Source organism: Sphaerodactylus townsendi, linkage group LG13 (assembly GCF_021028975.2).
Source record: "Sphaerodactylus townsendi isolate TG3544 linkage group LG13, MPM_Stown_v2.3, whole genome shotgun sequence".
Classification (NCBI taxonomy): domain Eukaryota; kingdom Metazoa; phylum Chordata; class Lepidosauria; order Squamata; family Sphaerodactylidae; genus Sphaerodactylus; species Sphaerodactylus townsendi.
Window position 1 is genome coordinate 44,835,734 of NC_059437.1, and position 21,557 is coordinate 44,857,290.

The window sequence follows — 21,557 nt, forward strand, 5'->3', positions numbered from 1 at the left end:
TATTCACTAATGCCTGACATGAATACCCGACTCCTCACCAATTTCCTTTTCTGCTCTTCCTTCTTATACTACAGTTTCAAGACGATAATCCACTACATTGACAATCAGTTTGAAAGATATCTTCATGACGAGAGCGGTCTCAACAGGCGCCATATTGTAGACAACAGAGTCCACTGCTGCTTTTACTTCATATCCCCCTTTGGACATGGGTACGAATAGGCGATTTTTGTTTTCTGGGTAGATAGTTTCACCCTGCAAAAAACGCATTTGGTGCCTGAAAAAGGGATTAAAAAGTAGCTACTTCCCACATTGCTGATTAGCCAACTCAATTAAAACCATCTTTTAAGATTAATGGCTGTTTTAAAATTTAATTTTTAATCAAAAATGTTTTTCTCCTTGTCAGAAAGGATTTAATATTGAACTTTGTAGGGGTGCAATATCAAACAGATGACAGCCTGATGTGTTTGTGTGGATGGGGGAGCTAAATTGCCGTTCATGCCGCTTCCTTCTTCCCCACACAACAAATAGTTGGCACTTTATGTCGTGCAGATCGGTAACCAAACACTGCCCCATTTGGATTAGTAAAAGGGTGTGGTTCTCAATTCAGTTCCTAATTGAATGTAGGCCGGATGCAAAGGAATCAATTAAGTTTTGATTATTTGATTAGGTTGAAGCCTTTGGATGTGGAATTCATGAAAGCCCTCCATGGAAAAGTCAACATTGTTCCTGTGATTGCTAAGGCAGACACTTTGACGCTGAAGGAGAGGGAGAGACTGAAGAGAAGGGTATGCAGAAATCTTTTTTTTAAAAATGACAGCACTCATTTCTTGGTTCAACGAAACCTAAACTGATGCGGGTTGATCACCCTTCATCAAGGATTAGAGGGCCAGGCTATGTCCGTGGGCTACTGTATCCGACGATATAGCTCTATTGCTATTTTTGGCAATGTACTACCAGCCGAGTATCTGACCTTCATACAGCTGTAGTGTGACAGGCTGTCTGCTCAGAGCTTCTCTGTAGGCCAACGTAATATATTTAGGTTATCAAGGAGTGTAACATTCTCTTCTTGTTCACACGTATGCGTTGGTCTCTTGACGGCTGTAGCAACAAGTGACTTGGGGTCACAAATGAACAATGGGAGATCAAAACCTGCTGATCTAACTTTCCAGTGGATTCTTGCACAGTACTTTTCAACGGACATGTTGTCGGACAAGTATTTCGAATGACGGAATGATGCACGTCCATGTGTGAACCAACCCCCCAAATAAGAGTTGTGCTTTTCTTTTTTCCAGCATATCTGATGAAGGGGGCTTCGATTTGAAAGGTTATACCCTGAAAATATTGTCAGTCACTGAAGTGCGATAGAACTGGAATCTAGTTCTTCTGTTACACTAGTCTGCCAGTGCTACCTTGTAAATTAACTAGTCGTCGCAGCTTATTTCAAATTCAAATGTACACAACCAGCAACAGAACTGTTACCTAATAAGGAGCAGCTAAAGTACAAATAAACATCTTGGCTGTGACTCTTTTTATCCACTTGGGTCAGCGGTTGATATGGAGGGCTTAACGGGACAGAATGTTTAATGTCGTTCCAGAGCTTTGAAAGCATTTTAGCTACTGTATATTTTTCTAACTCAAAACATCTCTACTACAAAATCTCTAATCAAGGCCAAGCATCCCAATCTGGCTGTTCTGGTACAGCTTTGAAGTCTTGCTGTTTTTTTTTTCAGATGTTCCTGCCATTTGGCAGTCAATCTAAGGGTTAGGTGGAAGGGTGGGGTGGGGGTTTTCAGAGGGTTTCTGAATAAGCAGAAAGCTTAGTTGTGGGGTTTCTGTCAAGGAAACCCAGCTTGGAGTAATTCCTGTTTTGACTCTGCAGATGAAAAATAAATTCCCGGCAAACCTTTGGAGTGGGAAGAACTGGAAGCCCGTTTCACAAGTGGTGCCATGCAGAGCCATGGGTGGAGGCTTGCTCAAAAGAATGAGCACATGCGTGGAGAATTTGACTTTTTACAGATTTCCCTCGGGAAGGCTAATCGCTAGGAACTCACAAACTCCTGGGGCCAATAAAACCAAAGCTTGAGGAGGCCAAAAACACAGCTTCATTGTAGGGAGCATTATACGCAGTTTGTTTTTGTTGCCTTTCTTTTTTCCTCTCAGGAAAGCTGAAGTCGAAGAACTGTGATGTATTATTCCAGCCCCCTTGCTGCTTTTCCCGCCATTGTTTCTGGTGCAATTTTTATCGCTAGGATCTTTGCCCAGAGAGAGTGGGTTTTCTTGTTCAATGTACCAGTCAAAGGTACCATATCTACATGCTGCAATGTCCACCACCCCATACCCATGACTCTGGTCTGATCCAGCTGGCTTGTTCTTATGTTCTTATGTTCATGTTCAGCTTCCTGCCAGGGGGAGAGTTTATTTTTTTTAATGTTTATTTATTATCAGTCTTCTGGGCCGCCCTTCTGCAAATGGGCTCAGGGCGGCTTATAAAAACCCATCAAAGTTGATAAAATACCTACGCTATACCTTCGCCCATTTAAAATGAGGGTAAATCAATCAACCCGATACTCCCCAACCAATATTTTGATCAAGCTTGTTTTCTGCTGCTCCAGAGACTAAGGCCAGGAGTAATGGGTTCAAGGTGAAGGAAAAGAAATTCCCCCTAAACATTAGGAAGAACTTCTGTTCGACTGGGCTGTTTGACAGTGGAATGCACTTCCTCGGAGTGTGGTGGAGTCTCCTTTGGAGGTTTTAAAGAGAGGCTGGATGGCCATCTGTCGGGGGTGTGTATGTGTGTGATTGTGTGTTCCTGCATTGCATGGGGTGGAACTTGATGGCCCTTGGGGTCTCTTCCAACTCTATGATTCTATGTCAGGAGAGGGAAAAAGGAGAGGGAAGGGTGGCCGGCAAGATGAGAAACTGTTGATGTTCTCAGCTGTGGGCCTGGTGGAACAACTCCATCTTATAGGCCCTCCAAAACGGTGCTGAATCCTGCAAGGCCCTGATCTCACTTGGCAGATTGTTCCACCAGGTTGGGGCCAGGACCCCTAGTCCATATGTGTCAAACGCAGGCCCTCCAGATGTTCATGGACTACCATTCCCAGCAGCCCCTGCTAGAATGGCCAATTGGCCCTGCTGGCATGGGCTGATGGGAATCGTAGACCATGAACACCTGGAGGACCTGAGTTTGACACCTATGCCCTAGTCCTTGTTGAGGACAACTGGATTGTTTTAGGGCCAAGGGCCACCAGCTGATTAATATTTGATGACCACAGTGCTCTTTGGGGAACATATGGGAAGAGGCAGTCTCACAGATACTTGTCCCGTTGCATATTCCTAAAGATGCCGTGCCTTTTAGTTGAAAGCATGAAGTACGCCTTCCATAGGAAACGTTCAGAGTCCTTTAGGGAGAACAAGTGATTTGCATGCAGAAGGTCCCAGGCTCAGTCCAGGTAAAGGGGTGCCTGGTAGAAGGTGTTCGGAAAAATCTTTCTCTGCCTGAGATCCTCCAGAGCTGCTCATCAGAGAAGGCAATATTGAGCTAAATCAGGGGTAGGGAACCTGCGGCTCTCCAGATGTTCAGGAACTACAATTCCCATCAGCCTCTGTCAGCATGGCCAATTGGCCAAGCTGGTAGGGGCTGATGGGAATTGTAGTTCCTGAACATCTGGAGAGCCGCAGGTTCCCTACCCCTGAGCTAAATGGACCAAAGTTCTGACGCCACAGAAGGCAGCTTTGTATATTTATAAGGATCCTATGCAGTTTTTAAAAAACCCCATCTGTCATTTTTCTTGTTCACGTTCCCTTTCCTGTAGGTCTTAGATGAGATCTCTGAGCACGGCATCAGGATTTACCACTTACCTGATGCCGACTCTGACGAGGATGAAGAATTTAAGGAACAGACCCGGGTACTGAAGGTGAGTTTGGGACTAGCTAAGTCATCCACATCAGTCTGTAAGAGCAGGTGTTAGATGAAATTTATAATAAATCTGTTAATTTTTACTGTTGACTGCGGACTCTGTTTTGGGTATATTCTGAACACATTCATCACATGGGCGGGAGTTTAATGTCACAACTTTCCTTCCTCTGAAACAATAACGATCGACTGGAGTCCAGAACTGCCTTTTTATTTTGCTAGAAGTATCTTACTAGTGGAATTCCCTCTCTGAGTTTTTCCCTGCCTCTTTTGGGAAAATAAAAACATTCACCACAAGAGCCAAAAGAGGCAGGGAAAAACTCAGAGAGGGAATTCTATCCTTGCTGTCATTGGAAGAAGAAGAGTTGAATTTATATCCCCCCTTTCTCTCCTGTAAGGAGACTCAAAGGGGCTGACAATCTCCTTTCCCTCTCCCCTCCCCCTCCCCAACAACAAACACCCTGTGTGGTAGGTGGGGCTGAAAGAGCTCAGAAGAACTGTGACTAGCCAGCTGATGTGTGTTGGAGTGCACAGACTAATCTGAATCCCCCAGATAAGCCTCCGTAGCTCAAGCAGCAGAGCGGGGAATCAAACCCAGTTCCTCCAGATTAGAGTACACCCGCTCTTAACCACTATGTCACTGCTGCTGTTCTTTGGTCACGCAATAGTCAACCTCCAGAAGTCTGACCAGTTAGCAAATGCTGCTTGTTTCTGCAATTTCCCCCCCTCAGCTTAAATGAAAGCTGAGGTTCTCCCAGAATCTGGTGATGCCCCAAAATGAGCCAGAACCTTGGAACATTAAGTGCTTTAAGTGTTCAGCTGCCTCCACCCTGTTGGCATTCTTCACAGATGATCCCATAAAGTGCTGTTTCTGTTTTCTTTGACTCATCTAGGCTAGCATTCCGTTTGCTGTCATTGGTTCCAACCAACTTATTGAAGTGAAGGGAAAAAAGATCAGAGGTCGCCTGTATCCCTGGGGAGTGGTGGAAGTGGAGAATCCAGAGCACAATGACTTCCTGAAATTACGTACCATGCTAGTGTAAGTCACAGTCCCTGGTTTAGTCACTGCCTGAAAGATAGCTCTAATGACCTGTTTGTGCTGGGAGGGGCTTTCCTGAGTATGTTCCCCACAAACACCCTTCATTCAGTAAATCTAATGTACCCAAAAATGCATATGAAAAAATTGCCTTGTACTTTGCTTCTAGGTTGAGGGGTGCTGCTTATGGAGGAAGCGAAGGGGAGAGAACTGTTTTGTTTGCATTTAAAATGTGCTGTGTGAAAAAGGTCAAATCCCAAAGAACTCTGAATTTGCAATTCAGGCCTTTCTCAGAATTCAAAGAACAATACAGCAAGGTGTGTAACGTATGGATATGTAAAAACCAAGAATCGCGTCACACACTGAGGCAGAAACTAAATGAATGCAAAACCAATAAATCTCTGAAGTTATTACTATAATTCATAAAGTGTTGTATAACATACAAAAAATTGTATGTTAATGGTCAATTTTTTTGTATGTTATACAACACTTTATGAATTATAGTAATAACTTCAGAGATTTATTGGTTTTGTATTCATTTAGTTTCCACCTCAGTGTGTGACGCGATTCTTGGTTTTTACATACTTTCTCAGAATTCACCTGGACTTCATAGCTGTTTGAATTCAACAAGGGAGAAGGTCCTATATTTTGCTGAAACAAAAATTTTAAGTTTACTCCAGGGCTGCGTGCATATTTACTTCTGACCTGCAGGACTTCATAAATAATTTTTTCCCATCCCCTCCTCCATATGAGCTGATGTTTCATTTCACTGATAGGCAACTATTTGTGTGAATACAAGAGTACTCTAGGTAGCTGAAAGTAGGAATGCTGGTTATTATGTAGTGTGAGGTCTAAGAGGCAGTTTGTAGAGAGAACCAGGAATATGCTGATAGCCAGCATGGAGTAGTGGTTAGTGTCAGACCCCTTCTGCACTTGCAGAATAATGCACTTTCAATCCTCTTTCACAATTGTTTGCAAGTGGATTTGCAAGTGGATTTGGCTATTCCGCACAGCTCCAAAAGTGGATTGAAAGTGCATTATTTTGCATGTGCGGAAGGGGCCTCAGACTAGCATCTCGGAGTATTCATTTCTTATCTCTATGTTCCTTTGCTTATTTGCAGCGAGTTGATCTAGCCAGCTCTTTCACCCAGTCACACCTAATTCCTTTCCTGAATACATCCCCCGATCTCATGACTTTTGACCATGCAGGCTCCAACACCATCTCCAGCGCCTCCTTCTGTCATCTTCATCTGCCATCTTCATCTGACTGGTTGGACTCAACCCACTGTGCTCAACTGAGCATTGTTTGGCAGGAAATACTAAGTGCTGTGTTGCTTTTAATCCGTTTCAGAACCCATATGCAAGATCTACAAGAAGTAACCCAAGACTTGCACTACGAAAACTTCCGGTCCGAGAGGCTAAAGCGCACTGGCAAGTAAGTCCATGCTTGGCACTTCCTCCCTTGTGGCCCTGCTCTTTCTCTTGCCAGAGCTGCCGATATAGTAGCTCTCTAACTCGCACATCTGCTAGTCTCATTCTTGAAACCCTTCCTTCCTTTATCCTAGTCTGAAATCACACAGGGAAACCGTGCGTTGTGAAACTGAATGCGCTGTTTTATAATTGCTTCCTTAATGTTAATAAGAAGAAGGAACTGTGGATCCCATGAGGTTCATGTGGTGTCCGTGTATACCAGCTAAGGGTTTTGTGGAATCTTTGTTGTTGTTTAGTTAATTTGTCTGTTCATTTATTTATGTGCTCTAGTCTCTTCCTTTCACTGTCAAGGTCTGTTCCAGCCAAACAATTGCCCCTTAATTCTTGTGCCTCTAGCAAACGTCTCACGTCTTTTGTCTATTTATTTATTACATTTGTATCCCACTTTTTCCAATAATCAAGTCCTCAGAGCAGTTTGCAAATTTTAAAACAGAATTTTAACTCCACCCCACTGCTGCATATACCTTCATCCCTCACCACAGGACACAGTCCTGCTTTGTCTCTGATATCCCTGTACATAATTTTTATAATTGGTCTACACTCCGTTATCCTCTTGCCCCCAAAGCATTATCGTCTCCCCCCAAAAAGAGAGTTGTGCCTCCTCAAATGGACATGCCAGAAACACAGAGGATCCAGGAGCTGCTCTACTTCAAGTTTGATACTGCTGGTGGATTTAGAATGACTCTTGCTTGGCTGGCACTCTCCCTAACCCTCTTCCTTCTTGAAGAGAAAGAAGAGTTTGAATTTATATCCCACCTTTCTCTCCTGTAAGGAGACTCAAGATGGCTTACAAGCTCCTTTCCCTTCCTCTCCCCACAGCAGTCACTTTGTGAGGTAGGTGGGGCTGAGACAGTTCCAAAGAACTGTGTCTAGCCCAAGGTCACCCAGCAGGAATGTAGGAGTGCGGAAACACATCTGGTTCACCAGATAAGCCTCTGCCACTCAGGTGGAGGAGTGGGGAATCAAACCCTGTGAGTCTTCCGCTTTTTTGTCTTGAGTTTTACATAACCAGGCTGATATTTTTGGCTAAGAGAAATGTTGCGTCTCAGTGCCACTTTGCATGTTCTCTTTTTTGGTTCCCTGTTATGTCAGCCTCGAGCCCTTGGCCACCCACTCACTCTTGAGTTCTGTTCGTGTCACACCCTTCCTGATGGCAAGCCCCGTTCTCTCACTTCATGCTTTGGAATCCTTCAGTAAATACTTCTCCTTAAGGAAATGACTCTCTGAGTCTGGGCTGCTCCTTTGTCTTATGATGGCAGTGGTGCCATGGGGTGTGGAATAGGGGCAAGTGGCGGAAATGGCTCTGCTGGAAAGTAGGTTAGAATCTGTGTGCGGAAGTCCAGGAGTTTCTTTTCTGTTCAGTGAGAGGGCAAGGAAAAAGAGCCAGGCTGCCTCAGCTTGAGAAAGCCACACCAAGCACTGCAGAAGGGAACAGCAGGATGTGTCTTTTCCCGTCTTGTCTTTCTTCATGAGAACTCTCTGAATCTGTCAGTCGATCAAACATCAGTTGTGTGCTTTGATCAGTTTAGATCAGGGGTCTGCAACCTGCGGCTCTCCAGATGTTCACGGACTACAATTCCCATCAGCCCCTGCCAGCATGGCCAATTGGCCATGCCCAATTGGCCATGCTGGCAGGGGCGGATGGGAATTGTAGTCCGTGAACATCTGGAGAGCCGCAGGTTGCAGACCCCTGATTTAGATCATCATCAGTTTGCGTACAGGTATAACATTAAATCTGAAGGGAAAAGGCTTTCTTTGTTTTCAGACGATGCTTGGCCTCGCCACTGTGTCTTACATTTGTACTCTTCGTTCTTGAAAAGAAATTCAACAGGCAGTTTCTGGTAGTCCATAAAACCGACTATAAAATGCCATCACACTAAATAAGACAGCAGTGTTATCAAATCTATCAGCTTAGTAAAATGTTACATAAAGCGGCAAAGTTATATAAGCAGCAGTAACGTGGAAAACAGGTTAAACTGAAGCAGTGGGGATCAGTACCAATGGCTAGCAGGGGAAAATCTCCACATATGGAGGAGTGGGGCATCAAACCTGGCACTCCAGATAAGAGTCTGCTGCTCTCAATCACTACCCAACCCTGGCTGCTGCTCAGTTGATCAATATAATCTTTCAGAATTTTAACCCAATTAATAAATTATCTGTCTTATTTCTCAATCCTTTTTATTTACTTAGGTCTAGAAGATGCTACAGAAACCTGCAAGCGTGTACTTTCTGTGCCTAAAAATGTGTCCTTTTTTCCCTATCTGGCAGGCCTGTTGAAGAAGAAGTGGTGGATAAAGACAGGATCCTTCAGCAGAAAGAGGCCGAGGTGAGGCAACAGTTTGATCGTATTCAGATGCGAGCTGACGTACCTCCCTTTAATATGGGTGTTGGTTGATCTGATTGATTAAAATACGCGTGGCCAAGGTCCCTAAGTAGCTGGAACAGGAGCCAGAATGAACAGAAATTCTCTTGAATGCTGTAATTCCATTCCAGAGGGGTAGCCATGTTGTTGCTTTGTCGCCCCAGTGAGCAATCTATACTCTGTCCCAATTTAAGATAAAAGGAGATTTGAGAATGAATCTGCCATTTCTTGGTCTTTGTTCTAGAATGCTCTGCTCGGGTTCTGGTGCCTACCTAGTTCTGCCCCCAAGGACCTAAGCGGAGCATTCTAGAACAAAGATGGTCCAGATGAATTCTCGAATCTTCTTTTAAGTTGGGACAGAGTACAGTGTTTTCTGGCATCTGGAAGATACCTTCTCCCTCTCACTCTCAGCAGCTCTCTTGTTGTCCTGACAGTATAACCCCTCATGTTGTCCATTTTTTTTGTTAGTCCAGCCTGTAGTTCCCTCTGCTGGTCACTTCCAGTCAACTCAGCTTTTCTTCAGTCCTTTCTTACAAAGGCAGAAATTACGGATACATTGAATTGGTCCAGAGCAAAAAACTCCCAAACATCTTGGACCTGTCCTTTCCTTGCAACCTTGCAGGGGTGAATTGGAGAAAGGGGCTACGGTATGTGCCACCCTGAGCATCCCAGTGAGAATGGGGCGGGGCGGGGGTGAGGAATAACAAACACTATTGCACCAGTTTTGCGACATCTTCATTGGTGCCTGTTCTGTTTCAGGGCTCAGTTCAGAGTGCTGTTCCTTACCTGTAAAAACCTTCATGACTTGAGGCCTGCATTCCTGCATGAATCTCTGCCCGAAATATGTTTCCCCTCCTTCAGTTACAAACTGTTCATAGTCTTATTCTGCAATATCCTCACCCCTGTGGGATTGCCTCCCATTGGAGGCTAGTGACTTATTGGCTTTGCCAGCCTTCTGGAGCAGATGTGAAATTCTTCTGGTAAGATGGCAAAGATGGACATTGTTGTATAATGATGATTCCTGCTTGACCACTCCTGCAGAGTGGGAGTATTGATTTATTTAACAACCCCATGAGGCTGGTGTTGGGTTATAAGTGAGTTACTGGCCCAGGATCCTGCTGAGTTTGCTTCTAGAGTGGAGTGGGGGTTTGAAACTGCCTCTCCCAGCTCCTAATCCAGCGTGGGCTAATTGCATTTATGAACTGAATTGGATGCTCCAAGCACTTCCTCCAAGGCCAAGGTTGTGGGTTTTCCTGGATGTGTAGCTATGGCCTGGTAGTTTTTGCTCCTAGTGTTTTGCCTGCATCAAAGGTTGGCATCTTCAGAGGCAGCTCATGTGAGCCAGTGTGGTGGAGTGGTTAAGAGCAGGTGCATTCTAATCCTGCCCCACCCCACCCCCTTGGTGCTATGCCACTGCCGTTGCCTCTTAATTTTGCAGTGCTGGGCAACCGAGGCTTTTGGACTCCCTGAGCACTGGGATTGGCTGGCTGTAATGAGCTGCCATTTTAGAGTTGCAAAGGGTTAGGTTGAAAGGGGAGCTCAACTTTCCGCTGATGGATGGTAGCCTTGCTAGAGATAAGGAGGCTTTGCTTAGTCTTGTGCTGATAAAGGGGCACGAAATCTCTGAATCCCTGTGTGTGGTGGGGGGGGGGGGTGCGGGGGGGGGGGGGGAAGGAAATGGTCTTACATTCCTTGGTCTTTGCTGAGAATCCAAACATCAATTTCCGCTTCTGTTTTCACATTCTGAGCAGCAGTGGCTGCTGGAAATGCTATTTACAGATCTGCAAAGTTTACATAACCTTGGAGGGAACCGGGGGTCTGGGGGAGGGGCAGATCCCCCATTATCAAAGGCATCTCTTCTGCTAAATAACCCTTCTGTATTTTATCTAAGGAAGCTGTCCTTGGCCATTTGGAACCATTAATCTCTTGCCTGTTTTCTCCAGCCCCGATCCTGGGGCTGTTTGTCCTATTTGTGCTTATTTCAACCTTTCTGAAGGCAGATGGATTCTGTTTTTTGCGAACTGTCTCTTTACAGTGTTCCTCCGGTTGTGGAATTATCTCTTAGAGCATGAGGGTCATTGGGGAGAGAAATTATCAGTATCTGTTGCCTGTGTCTCTAACAAACAAGCAGCCAGATGGTGTGACTCCCCCCACCCAAAAAACCCCCCTCCACTGAATTAGATGACTAATGTAGCAAAATAGCTAAAGCCTGAACTTGCCTTTGTCTTGAACAGCTCAGAAAGCGGTTTCAGGCAAGGCTTGCTTGGTCTCAGCATCCCCATAAAGTAATGGCATGCCTGATATTACCAAGATGATTTGAGAATCTTTGGACTATTACAGTGTTATATGGTACATGGTTATAATAGGCTTTTAGTAGCCGCAGTGGCATAGTGGCTAAGAGCAGTGGCTAAGAGGAGGTGCACTCTGATCTGGAGGAACCGGGTTTGATTCCCCGCTCTGCCACTTGAGTTGTGGAGGCTTATCTGGGGAATTCAGATTAGCCTGTGCACTCCCACACATGCCAGCTGGGTGACCTTGGGCTAGTCACAGCTTCTCGGAGCTCTCTCAGCCCCACCCACCTCACAGGGTGTTTGTTGTGAAGGGGGAAGGGCAAGGAGATTGTCAGCCCCTTTGAGTCTCCTACAGGAGAGAAAGGGGGGAATATAAATCCAAACTCCTCCTCTTCCTCCTCTTCCTCCTCCTCTTCTTCTTCTCCCTTCTTCTTCTTCTACTACTACTACTACTACTACTACTACTACTACTACTACTACTACTACTACTACTAATGTCATTGACTTGGATGGCGCAGGCTAGCTTGATGTTGGAAACTAAGCAGAATTGCCTGTGGCTAGTTTGGATGAGAGACCCCCAAGGAGGTCTGGGTCGCTACACAAGAGGCAGGCAACGGCATGCCACCTCTGTTTGTCTCTTGCCTCGAAACCCCCGTGACGTGGTCGCCTTGAGTCAGCTGAAACTTGACGGCACTTTCCACCGCCACCAGTACTGGTGGTTGGTGCTACTAGTAGTAAACAGGAAGTATCAGAAGCCCTGGCTTGTGAACGCTGTGCTATAGTACCATGGGATGCAGAGTTGTTTGTTTTAAAAAATGTGCATGCTGCCTGCTTACCCGAATAGGGAGCCCAAGGCATGAACATCAAAGCATTAAAACAGCATAAAGCACGTACAAAATGATAAGGTGAAAAATATGGGTATGCCAAGTCAGACAAAAAACCTTCACCCTCTCAAGAAAGACAATGATTGAGAGAGAGAGAGAGAGAGAGAGAGAGAGAGAGAGAGAAACGTTGCAATGTATTGTCAAAGGCTTTCACGGTGGGAATCTCTGGGGTGCTGTGTGGTTTCTGGACTGTATGGCCGTGTTCTAGCAGGAGAGAATGCTGCTAGAACACGGCCATACAGCCCGGAAACCACACAGCACCCCAAATGTTGCAATCTTTCCCTTTACGGTTTATCCCTTATTACCTGCTCTCTGTACAAAATCTTTGTTATCTTCAAGGCGATTATCAGTTTGGAAAATCACTCCCTTTGGTGTACTGAGAGAACAATTATGTAAAGGAGCTGTCCTTAATAATAAACACAATCTGCAGTTAACATATATCCAAACAAAGACCCCCTTCCACACACATTGTGAAGAGTGTCATTAAATTGAGATGCCACCAGAGGGCGGTCTATGGCATAGGCTTGAATACTCCTAAATCCCCCGAGGCTGCATAAATGAGTAGGTATTTTGGAATTTGGAAAAGGCAACAGATAATATTTAATGTCTAATAGCAAACTGAGCAAGGGGAAGTCGAAGTTGAGTTTTACATTGGGTGAAATAATTATCTGCGTGTAGACAAATGGATATTTGCGGATGGGATCTGTGATTTTTGGCGAATGCTGTCTCAAAGCACCATGTTATTTTGTGAGAAGACTCTGCCGTCTTCAGAGTTTTGGAACCAGGAACTATCTCCTGCCCTGCCCCAAGACTGTGGCCTTGGATGTATAAGCAGGAAAATAAGTATGTAACTTCTGAGCTTGTAGAATGGATTGCACCGTTTAGATTATGTGCATGAATGGGCACAAAAACATGTTTGAATTCTTCCTTGTGTAAAACATTCCCTGCAAATAAAAAGCAAGCAGAGCTTGTGTAAGTTGGCATTTACATAGCATTTACTGCCCAGGAACTCTTGGGAGGAACAGAGTTTCTAGCTGGATATTTTTTTTAAAATCACAACCGGTTTGCAGTGTTGTCACCTCTATTGCCCTGGTTGGGTTTTTTTTAATGCATTCAGTGAGATTAGCAGTTGGCTTTAAAGCCCTTCCAATACCAATGAGTGCCTTTAATGTCATGGGAACGTGTTCTTGTCAATGGTCCGCCACGGCCTGGAATTCTCATGTTCCTCTGTTCTGCAGCAGCCTGCTGGATTTTTATTAGCAGAGCAGAGTCTATTTCTGTCTCTCCGTTTTAGTTGGCAGAATGGCCAACTGGCTGAAAAGTGGTCACAGTGCATTCTGTTCTTTCCCTTCCTCTGTCCAAACCATGGCCTGCGGGTATTTGGTGGAGGAATCTCTCGTGTTAAGAGACAGAACATTAGCAATAGTATGCTGGAAAGCACCACTGAGTTGTAGTACTTACTGTGTCAGATTACGACTGGGTGGATGGGAAGAAGATCATTCAAATCTCCACTCAAAGACTTGAAGCTTGCTGGGTGACCTTGGACCAGTCACTTTCAAATTAACCTACCTTACAGGGTTGTTACGGGGATTTAAGAGAACCAGTTATTCTGCCTTAAGTACTGTAGAGGAAGGGCAGGGTATAAACATGAAGATAGTGGTTAAGAGCAGGTGGATTCTAATCTGGAGAACTGGGTTTGATTCCCCACTCCACCTGAGTGGAAGATGCTTATCTGGTGAACCAAATGTGTTTCCGCACTCCTGCTGGATGACCTTGAGCTAGTCACAGTTCTTAGGAACCCTCTCAGCCCCACCTATTTCACAAGGTGTCTGTTGTGGGGAGAGAAAGAGAAAGGAGTTGTAAGCCACTTTGAGTCTCCTTACGGGAGAAAAAAGTGGGATATAAATCCAAACCCCTCCTCCTCCTTTTCTTCTTCTTCTTCTTTTCTTCTTCTTCCTTCATCTTCATCATCATAAGCATGAAACTAGGCCTCCCGGCACCCCTGAGGTAGTGTGGTGGTGGAATAAGTGACTGGGGGGACCCTCGGGTGCAGCTGAGGGGTGGGCGCAGCTGGCCTCAGGCACTGCTTTACACCGTACGCCCCTGGTGGAAGGTGGTGTTTGGTGGAAGGTGGGACCTCTGTGGGGCATAATACCATAGAGTCCACCTTCCAAAGTATTCGTTTTCTCCAGAAGAACTAGTCTGTGTCTTCTGGAGATCAGATGTAATTCTGGGAGATCTGAAGGCTCCTCAGCTCAAGGTTGGCCACCCTCGTGGAGTGTCAGGGACCATTTCTCTACTTTCCCCATGGATATTAATCAATACCCTTGCAGAGAAAGGGGAGTTCATTGCACAGTGTCAAACTCGCACCCCTCCAGATTTTATGGACTACAGTTCCCATCATCCCCTGCCAGCATCATGCTGGCAAGGGATGATGGGAACTGTAGTCCATAACATCTGGAGGGCCACGAATTTGACACCTATATCTGGGCTGTATTGCATTTCGCTGACCGCTTAAGACACAATTGTAACATTTTTCTCCTGTGCAGTTGCGCCGCATGCAGGAAATGATTGCCCACATGCAAGCCCAGATGAGGATGAAACCCGGAGATGAATGAGGAGCAGACCAGGCTTCCAGTGGTAGGTTTGGCTTTGTGTTTTTTTTTTTTTTTTTTGGGGGGGGGGGGGGGCTTAACGTAAAAATCGCCTGCTCTTTCTCTTTCTTGCCAAAATTGGGGATATGGCTCACAGAACTGATTCCTGTGGATAGTCAGGAACTGTGCAAAGCTGGACTGGAACATCCAAATGGCAAAATCGGATGTAATTACAGCTTTCTAAAGTGATAAATGAGTACATGGCCCACAGGTCTCTGGAGCCCTCCTGCTTGCTGTTTTCGACAAGTTAGAAAATCCGTGTTCATGTTTTTTCCTGAGCTATAGGAATTGCGAAAACACAGAAGTGCGTGACCTACTGTTTGCTGCTGGATATTTAAGTTTAATTCACTAGATTTGCTTTGCTGGGTTGCTGGAATGTAAAGCCTGAATAAAATGGTTTATATTATACCTTGTGACTGTGTGACAGCCGCCAACATTCCAGCCCTAAAATAAGGAGATTTTGTTGACTGGGGTTGACCCTTTACCTTTCCTGTTGCTTTAAAAAAAAAGAAAAAGAGGACAAATCTTCTGTCTAGTCTAAGAGATTTAGTTTGCTTTGAATCAAATTCTCACTTTGCATCATGCTGGAAGGCGATTCTGTGTGTTAAATGTAGTTCAAATTACTTGATGCAAGAACAGTTGAACATCATTAAGAGGAGGAAGAGTAATTCGACCCTAGTGGCGCCTGCCCTGTTCTTTCCGAGTTGCATGACAGTGCAGTAGAATGGGGGTGGAGAGGAATGGAAGAAATAAAATTCCTAAAACAAGTGAGGGCAGTGGAACTGGGACAGGGAGTCTGTGGAAGGTCATATGAAGACTGGAAATGGCTGTCCCGGTAGCTGTTGATACACCTTCATGAACCTTTAGTAAGCTGTTCCTTTACTTGACAGTTGGTTGCACTGGATTTTAATTGTCAGCTTCTTTGGGATGGGAGGCCACCAAGGAAGATTGGGTTGCTACCCCTGCTCACCTCTTGCCTGGAATGCCCCATTAATGGGGTTGCAGTGAACTGCTTGTGACTCAGCGGCACCAGCGAGTGGTTAAGAGCAGGTGGATTCTAATCTGGAGAACTGGGTTTGATTCCCCACTCCTCAACCTGAGGGGCAGAGACTTATCTGGTGAGCCGGGTGTGTTCCGCACTCCTACATTCCTGCTGGGTGACCTTGGGCCAGTCACAGTTCTCTCAGAATTCTCTCAGCCCCACCTACCTCACAAAGTGTCTGTTGTGGGGAGAGGAAAGGAAAGGAGCTTGTAAGCCACCTTGAGTCTTCTTACAGGAGAGAAAGGTGGGGTATAAATCCAAACTACTACTCCTCTTCCTCCTCCTAAATAAATAAATTCACTTATCTTTAAAATGCGGAAAGCCTGCTTCTAAAGTCCTGAAGTTTTTAAAAAATTTGACACACACAAGCATCTGGGAATTTTCAGGTGCACTGGAAAGCCAGGATTCCTTCACTTTGCAGTGCAGTTGCAGCCATGAATTAGTAAGTGCTCAGGTGGAATCTTATTGAAGACCTCATTGATATTAATACACATCTAAGCTCCATAGCCACTGGCATTTTAAGAAAGCTGTTAAGACAGTCGGACCCAGGCCTTGCTAGAATAGCTTTTTTTCTCCCAAGATGCCTCGTTTTGAAGCGGCTTGTTTCTGACTTCCAGTTTAGTATGCGGTCATGATACCCAAAAGTTAAAGTCTACAAATGTTTCTTATGGACGCTGGTAGGACTAAGGAATGTGTGACATTGTTAACGCTTGAATCACAGGGAATTCACAAGTCCGTGTGAGTGTTTTCACCAGAGGGAACCCTTTAGTTTTGCAGCGTGAAAAACAACCATATTTGGGAACGTGTCATCTACTAAAAGCCTATACTAAAATGTCTCTTCACAATTCTGGCCTTCAAGAATACTCACAAGCTTAAGATGCGGAGGTGGGAAATAAGAACTTGTACACGCTGCAGGTGCAGAATCATTGGTGAGTTGAGGATTTGCCTCTCAGCCCTGCTTCAACTTGGGACTCTGCATTGCTTCTTAAAATGCCAGTTCAGGCATCCTGACTTTTGAGCAGCTCTCTTCAGTCATAAAGCTTGGCTCCCCCTGCAAAGTTAGACAGCAGCACCCAGAACATGTTCCTAAACATGACTGGTGCCCTGTGCCTGAAAATTCATCCTCACTACTCAGTCTTTTTTCCCCAGGTCAGATTCCAGGAGACCCCAACTGTGCCCTAAGTTTAGCAAAACGGTAGAAGAAGAATTTGGATTTATATCCCCCCTTTCTCTCCTGCAGGAGACTCAAGGGGGCTTACAATCTCCTTGCCCTTCCGCCCTCACAACAAACACCCTATGAGGTAGGTGGGGCTGAGAGAGCTCCGAGAAGCTGTGATTAGCCCAAGGTCACCCAGCTGGTAACTGATACCAAGCCGGTCTCCCCCTTCTAAACATTTTTCTTCTGATTATCCTAACCTGTGTTAGTTGTGCTGTGCGGTATTAACTTCTTTAAGGTATTTATATCCTGCTCTTTCAGCTTTAAAATTAAAATGCTGTTAAGGTGCTAATAGGACTAAAACCATACTAAGAACTAACAAGGTAATAGGCAGCAGCGTTACCCAAATTTGTTAGGTCTGCCTCTTGGAATAGTGGGGAAATTAATTGAGGCCGGCCGACTATGTAAGAGGCGGGCAGGAGATCTCCATCTGTGTATACCGAGATCTGTTTCGCAGAAAAGTCACTTGAAATCAGGATTGTAGCAAAAGAGATTACAATTTTATTAAAGGATTAAATATAGTAAAAATACACAGATTTAAGAGGCCCAAGAAATAAAGAGTTTAGCGCCAGCAAGAATAGGTTAGGGAATAGGGAGGGCGATAATTACCATTCCAGAAGTGAAGAGGTCCGAGGGCAACAAGAGAAATGGCCAGCACTTCTCACAGAGAATGGCATTGGACGCAAGAAGGAATTCCAAGTGCAAAGTGCTATGAATTTGGGGGCTCTTGTTACAGGAGGAATTGACCCTCTGCCAATGACAAGAGGGGCCAATTCCTTGGAGCAGTGCAAAGTTCCATCCCTAGGCACGACCAGTGTTGTTGGAACTGATTTGATGAGATTAAACCTGGGAGAGCCCAAGACTTGATGAGTTTTGGGCTGCGCTGATGTGGTTAAAACAAAGAAACTTGGGAAGCTCGACGACCCTTAATAGTTGGACAGGAGGTTTCTAGGATTAAGTGACAGAAAGAGGGAGCAGGGTGGTACAGGATGTTTGCTGATGAGTTTAGGGTGCGGATCTTTGCAAGTCCTTGTAGGACCAGAGCCAGGTGTGACTTATCAAGGCTAGGCTGTGAGTGGCTATCCCCTTAGGAGTGGCCTTGTCTAAGCACTGCATTCCTGATTAGGGAGGGGAAGAATGATGTTATGTCTCAGGCACACTCTCGTGATAGCAAACTCTTGAATCAAAACTGGCTTCCATCTTAGCCTTGCGGTACTCCATGAGGCCAGACTATGTATGATATATAAAGATTATTATGGGCAGGGAACTGTAGTTGATCGCAGCATAAATGGCTCCACATTTGATAAGTCTGCCTGGTATCAGCAGTGTGGAAATGTTGTTTCAGCCGCTGCCCAGGGAACGGGACCTTGTTCTTCTCCTTTTGTAGAATACGTGCCCCTTGATAGAATGGTGGTTTCAGGCACCTGCTGGCTAAGCTGATTGGGTGATTGACGCTCTTTGCACTAGAGCCATGGCAACCCCACACCCACTGGAACAAAAGTTGGCACTGCAGTTTCCCGCATTTGGCCACCCGACCCTTTAAAATTCCATCAAGGGCACACATACTGCATGGGCATTTTATATTAATAGGGGAAGCAACAGCTCCCATGGTTGGAATTCCCCAGGCAACAACTTCCACCGAGCAAAGGGCTTCTCCCACTGAACTCTACAAGGAGGGCAGTGTCAGCTTGGAATTTTGTCACTCCCTCCCCCCAAGCAAGGTTCACCCATTCCTGCCGTAGGGTGTGTGGCTGGTGGCAGTCTGCATCGAGCAGGCAATGGCTGGGGCCTGCCGCACCACTGATAGCTTGAGAATGAATCTCACCCTTGCGGGCCGTCAGCACCCTACTCCTTTGCAGTTGCTTGGCCAGAGAATCAGGTCTGGAGGAGATTCCCTTTTCCTAAACGGACCCACCCTGATTTGTTCTGGCTACACATTGCAGTTTTCATGGAATCATTCCCACCAGTCACTGTTCCGGGCCAACGTTACTCCTTCAACCCCACCCTCGGCTGCCCTCCAGTTAAACATGCGTGAAGCTGCCTTATACCAGATCAAACTATTGGTCCGTCAAAAAGCAGTATCATCTGCTCAGACTAGCTAGGAGCCGTTCTCCAGGGCCCCAGGTACAAGGGTTTCATATCACCTGCTGTGTGGTCCTTTTAACTGCAGATCCTGGGGGACCAGGGACCTTCTGCATGCAAACCAGAGCCTCTTCTGCTGAGCCGCAGCCACTCAGCCTCAGCCACACCTGATGTCAAGCATTTCCTACCTACAAACACTTTGAAGTCCTCCAGGACACCTTTGCCCTGCCCGCTGGACCCAAGGTTTGAGTCGCAGCTCCAAAACCGTATGATACCAACATCCATTCGTTGCGATGCCTTCCAGCACCATCACACCTATTTGTAGTGGGCACAGTTTGATTAGTAAAGCATGTTTTACTGAAAAGATACAGAAGCCTGGCTCAGTGGCAGAGCCTTTGTTTTCTATACGGAAGGTCCCAGGTTCAATCCTGGCATCTCCAGTTAGAAAAGATCACGTGGTAGATAATACGAAAGACCTCTTTCTAAGACACATTGGGAATCACCGCCTGTCTGAATAGATACTACTGACCTTCAAAGACCTATGGGCTGATTCAGGGTAAGTTGGCCCCATGACCTTTCTAAGAAGGATGTCATTGTTTCAGCTTTTTTCAGTGCTCTATGTCTGTTGCCATCCTCCTTAACCCCCAGTTTTTGAGACAGGGAGATTTCTGCTGCTTTCCGAGCTATCGTTTTCCCAGGCAGCTGCTGTTAACGTTGCTTCAGATACGCACTTCCGAGCTGCCTAGATCATCCTTTGCCTCTCTTCCCCGCCCCCACCACGCAGGCCAAATCGCTGACACCCCGTCACTCTCTTTCTTCTCGTTCCTTGGGAGGCTCAATCATGGATCCCTGAGTTTTAAGTCAAGTCAGCTTCATTCAGGCACGCAGTACATGGAAACAATGTCGAAGCCCAGGCGCACAGAACCTCTGGGTTAAGCCCAAGGGCAATTTGAGGCACCTTTCTGTTTAGGCTTATTCTGTTTGGAACACTTTTTAATTTCTTCTGGCATTTAGATTAGAGATGGGATCATTCAGGGAGAGAGTCAAATTAGGCGGTTCTGGGGTCCCCCCCTAAGCATGTTGCTGCTTTGTACACATTCATACAGATCTTCCTGCTTGAGGGAGCAGAGAATGAACCTTTCCTACTCCTTTAAGCCCAACTAGCACTGGCAAGGAGCACACAAGAAGAGGAGGAGTTTGGATTTATATCCCCCCTTTCTCTCCTGTAAGGAGACTCAAAGGGACTTACAATTTCCTTTCCACATTCTCCCCACCCTCACAACAAACACCCTGTGAGGTCGGTGGGGCTGAGAGAGCTCCGAAGAACTGTGATTAGCCCAAGATCACCCAGCTGGCATGTGCACAAGCTAATTAGTTCCCCAGATAAGCCTCCACGGCTCAAGTGGCAGAGTGGGGAATCAAACCCAGTTCTCCAGATTAGACTGCACCTGCTCTTAACCACTACACCATCCTGGCTCTTGGGCCCCGTTATCTCCAAGCAGTTCTCTTGGTACAAAGCAGGTGATTGCCCCCTGGAACACTGCTGGAACCTCTGGAGCAGGGGTCTGCAACCTGTGGCTCTCCAGATGTTCATGGACTACAATTCCCATCAGCCCCTGCCAGCATGGCCAATTGTAGTCCGCAAACATCTGGAGAGCCACAGGTTGCAGACCCCTTCTCTGGAGTAACCTCCTGTTCTTGATGGGACAAGGCGGACCAAGCATCTCTGGTCAATGGTGGGCCCCCTTCTGGGGCGTGGCAGATCCCCTAACAATGCCAACCTGGAGTTTGGGTTCAGTCCTGCAACTTCTTGCTTTTCAGTCAGGTACAGAGATCTTTGCTGGGCTGGGCTCCAGGCTTACGAAATCAAATCATCTTTAACATGTTGCAAACTGTATCCCAAGCGCGTTGGCTTTATGACTGAAGATAATTGTGGTCTCTGAGCTCTTTATGCAATGGAAATCTTAAGGATTGATTTGTCTTAGTTGTGGGAGAGTCCTAAACCTTTTTGTGGATGGTGGAGACGGTATTCGCTGAGAGCTGCCTCCTCTGGTTTGTTCCAGCATGAAAAATATTGAACAGCCTCTGCTGAAACAGTTGCTCAGACCAGATAAAATTTGTTTTGGATGCCTGTTTAACGTACTGGACAAAATATACGGTGTTTTTCCTGGGTTGTTAGAACATTGCAACATTCCTCTCATAATTTTGATATATTCTACCCTCAGCTTTATAAACAAGAGATAGCGAACCCTCAGAGGTTCTCGGATACTACAAGGAGGCTTACGGCCTAGCATTTCACGAGATTAAAAAAACTGGCACGTGGAAAGATGGGAGAGCAGCAGGGCCGCGGTGTTCAGATATTTAGAACATTTGTTTGTTGGTTAGGGAGGATGTCTGGCTGGCGAAGGGGTACGTTGGGCAGATGGCTCGTGGAATGTTTGATAACAGGGTTGCACAACTGCTGCCCTATGTGTGTGCCTTGAGAACGCCTCTTGCCAGGTTGACTGGGGACAGTTTTACGAAGCGCGCAACACATTCCAGGCTAGACGTGTTGACCAGCAGGACAGCAAGCCCCCCAGCTCC

The 21,557-nt window shown here is 45.8% G+C and overlaps 1 protein-coding gene across 3 annotated transcripts in view; it reads left to right on the forward strand.

Annotated features, from left to right (window-relative positions):
* LOC125442803 (septin-2) overlaps nucleotides 1-21,557 on the forward strand; it is a 59,530-nt gene that overhangs the window by 23,717 nt on the left and 14,256 nt on the right. For all 3 annotated transcript variants that reach the window (XM_048514516.1, XM_048514515.1, XM_048514518.1), the window contains exons 6-12: nucleotides 75-209; nucleotides 668-785; nucleotides 3,816-3,917; nucleotides 4,810-4,955; nucleotides 6,304-6,387; nucleotides 8,712-8,769; nucleotides 14,530-14,620. In XM_048514516.1, coding sequence (XP_048370473.1) covers nucleotides 75-209; nucleotides 668-785; nucleotides 3,816-3,917; nucleotides 4,810-4,955; nucleotides 6,304-6,387; nucleotides 8,712-8,769; nucleotides 14,530-14,598 — 712 coding nt within the window. In that variant the 3' untranslated portion in view covers nucleotides 14,599-14,620. The remainder of the gene's footprint in view (nucleotides 1-74; nucleotides 210-667; nucleotides 786-3,815; nucleotides 3,918-4,809; nucleotides 4,956-6,303; nucleotides 6,388-8,711; nucleotides 8,770-14,529; nucleotides 14,621-21,557) is intronic.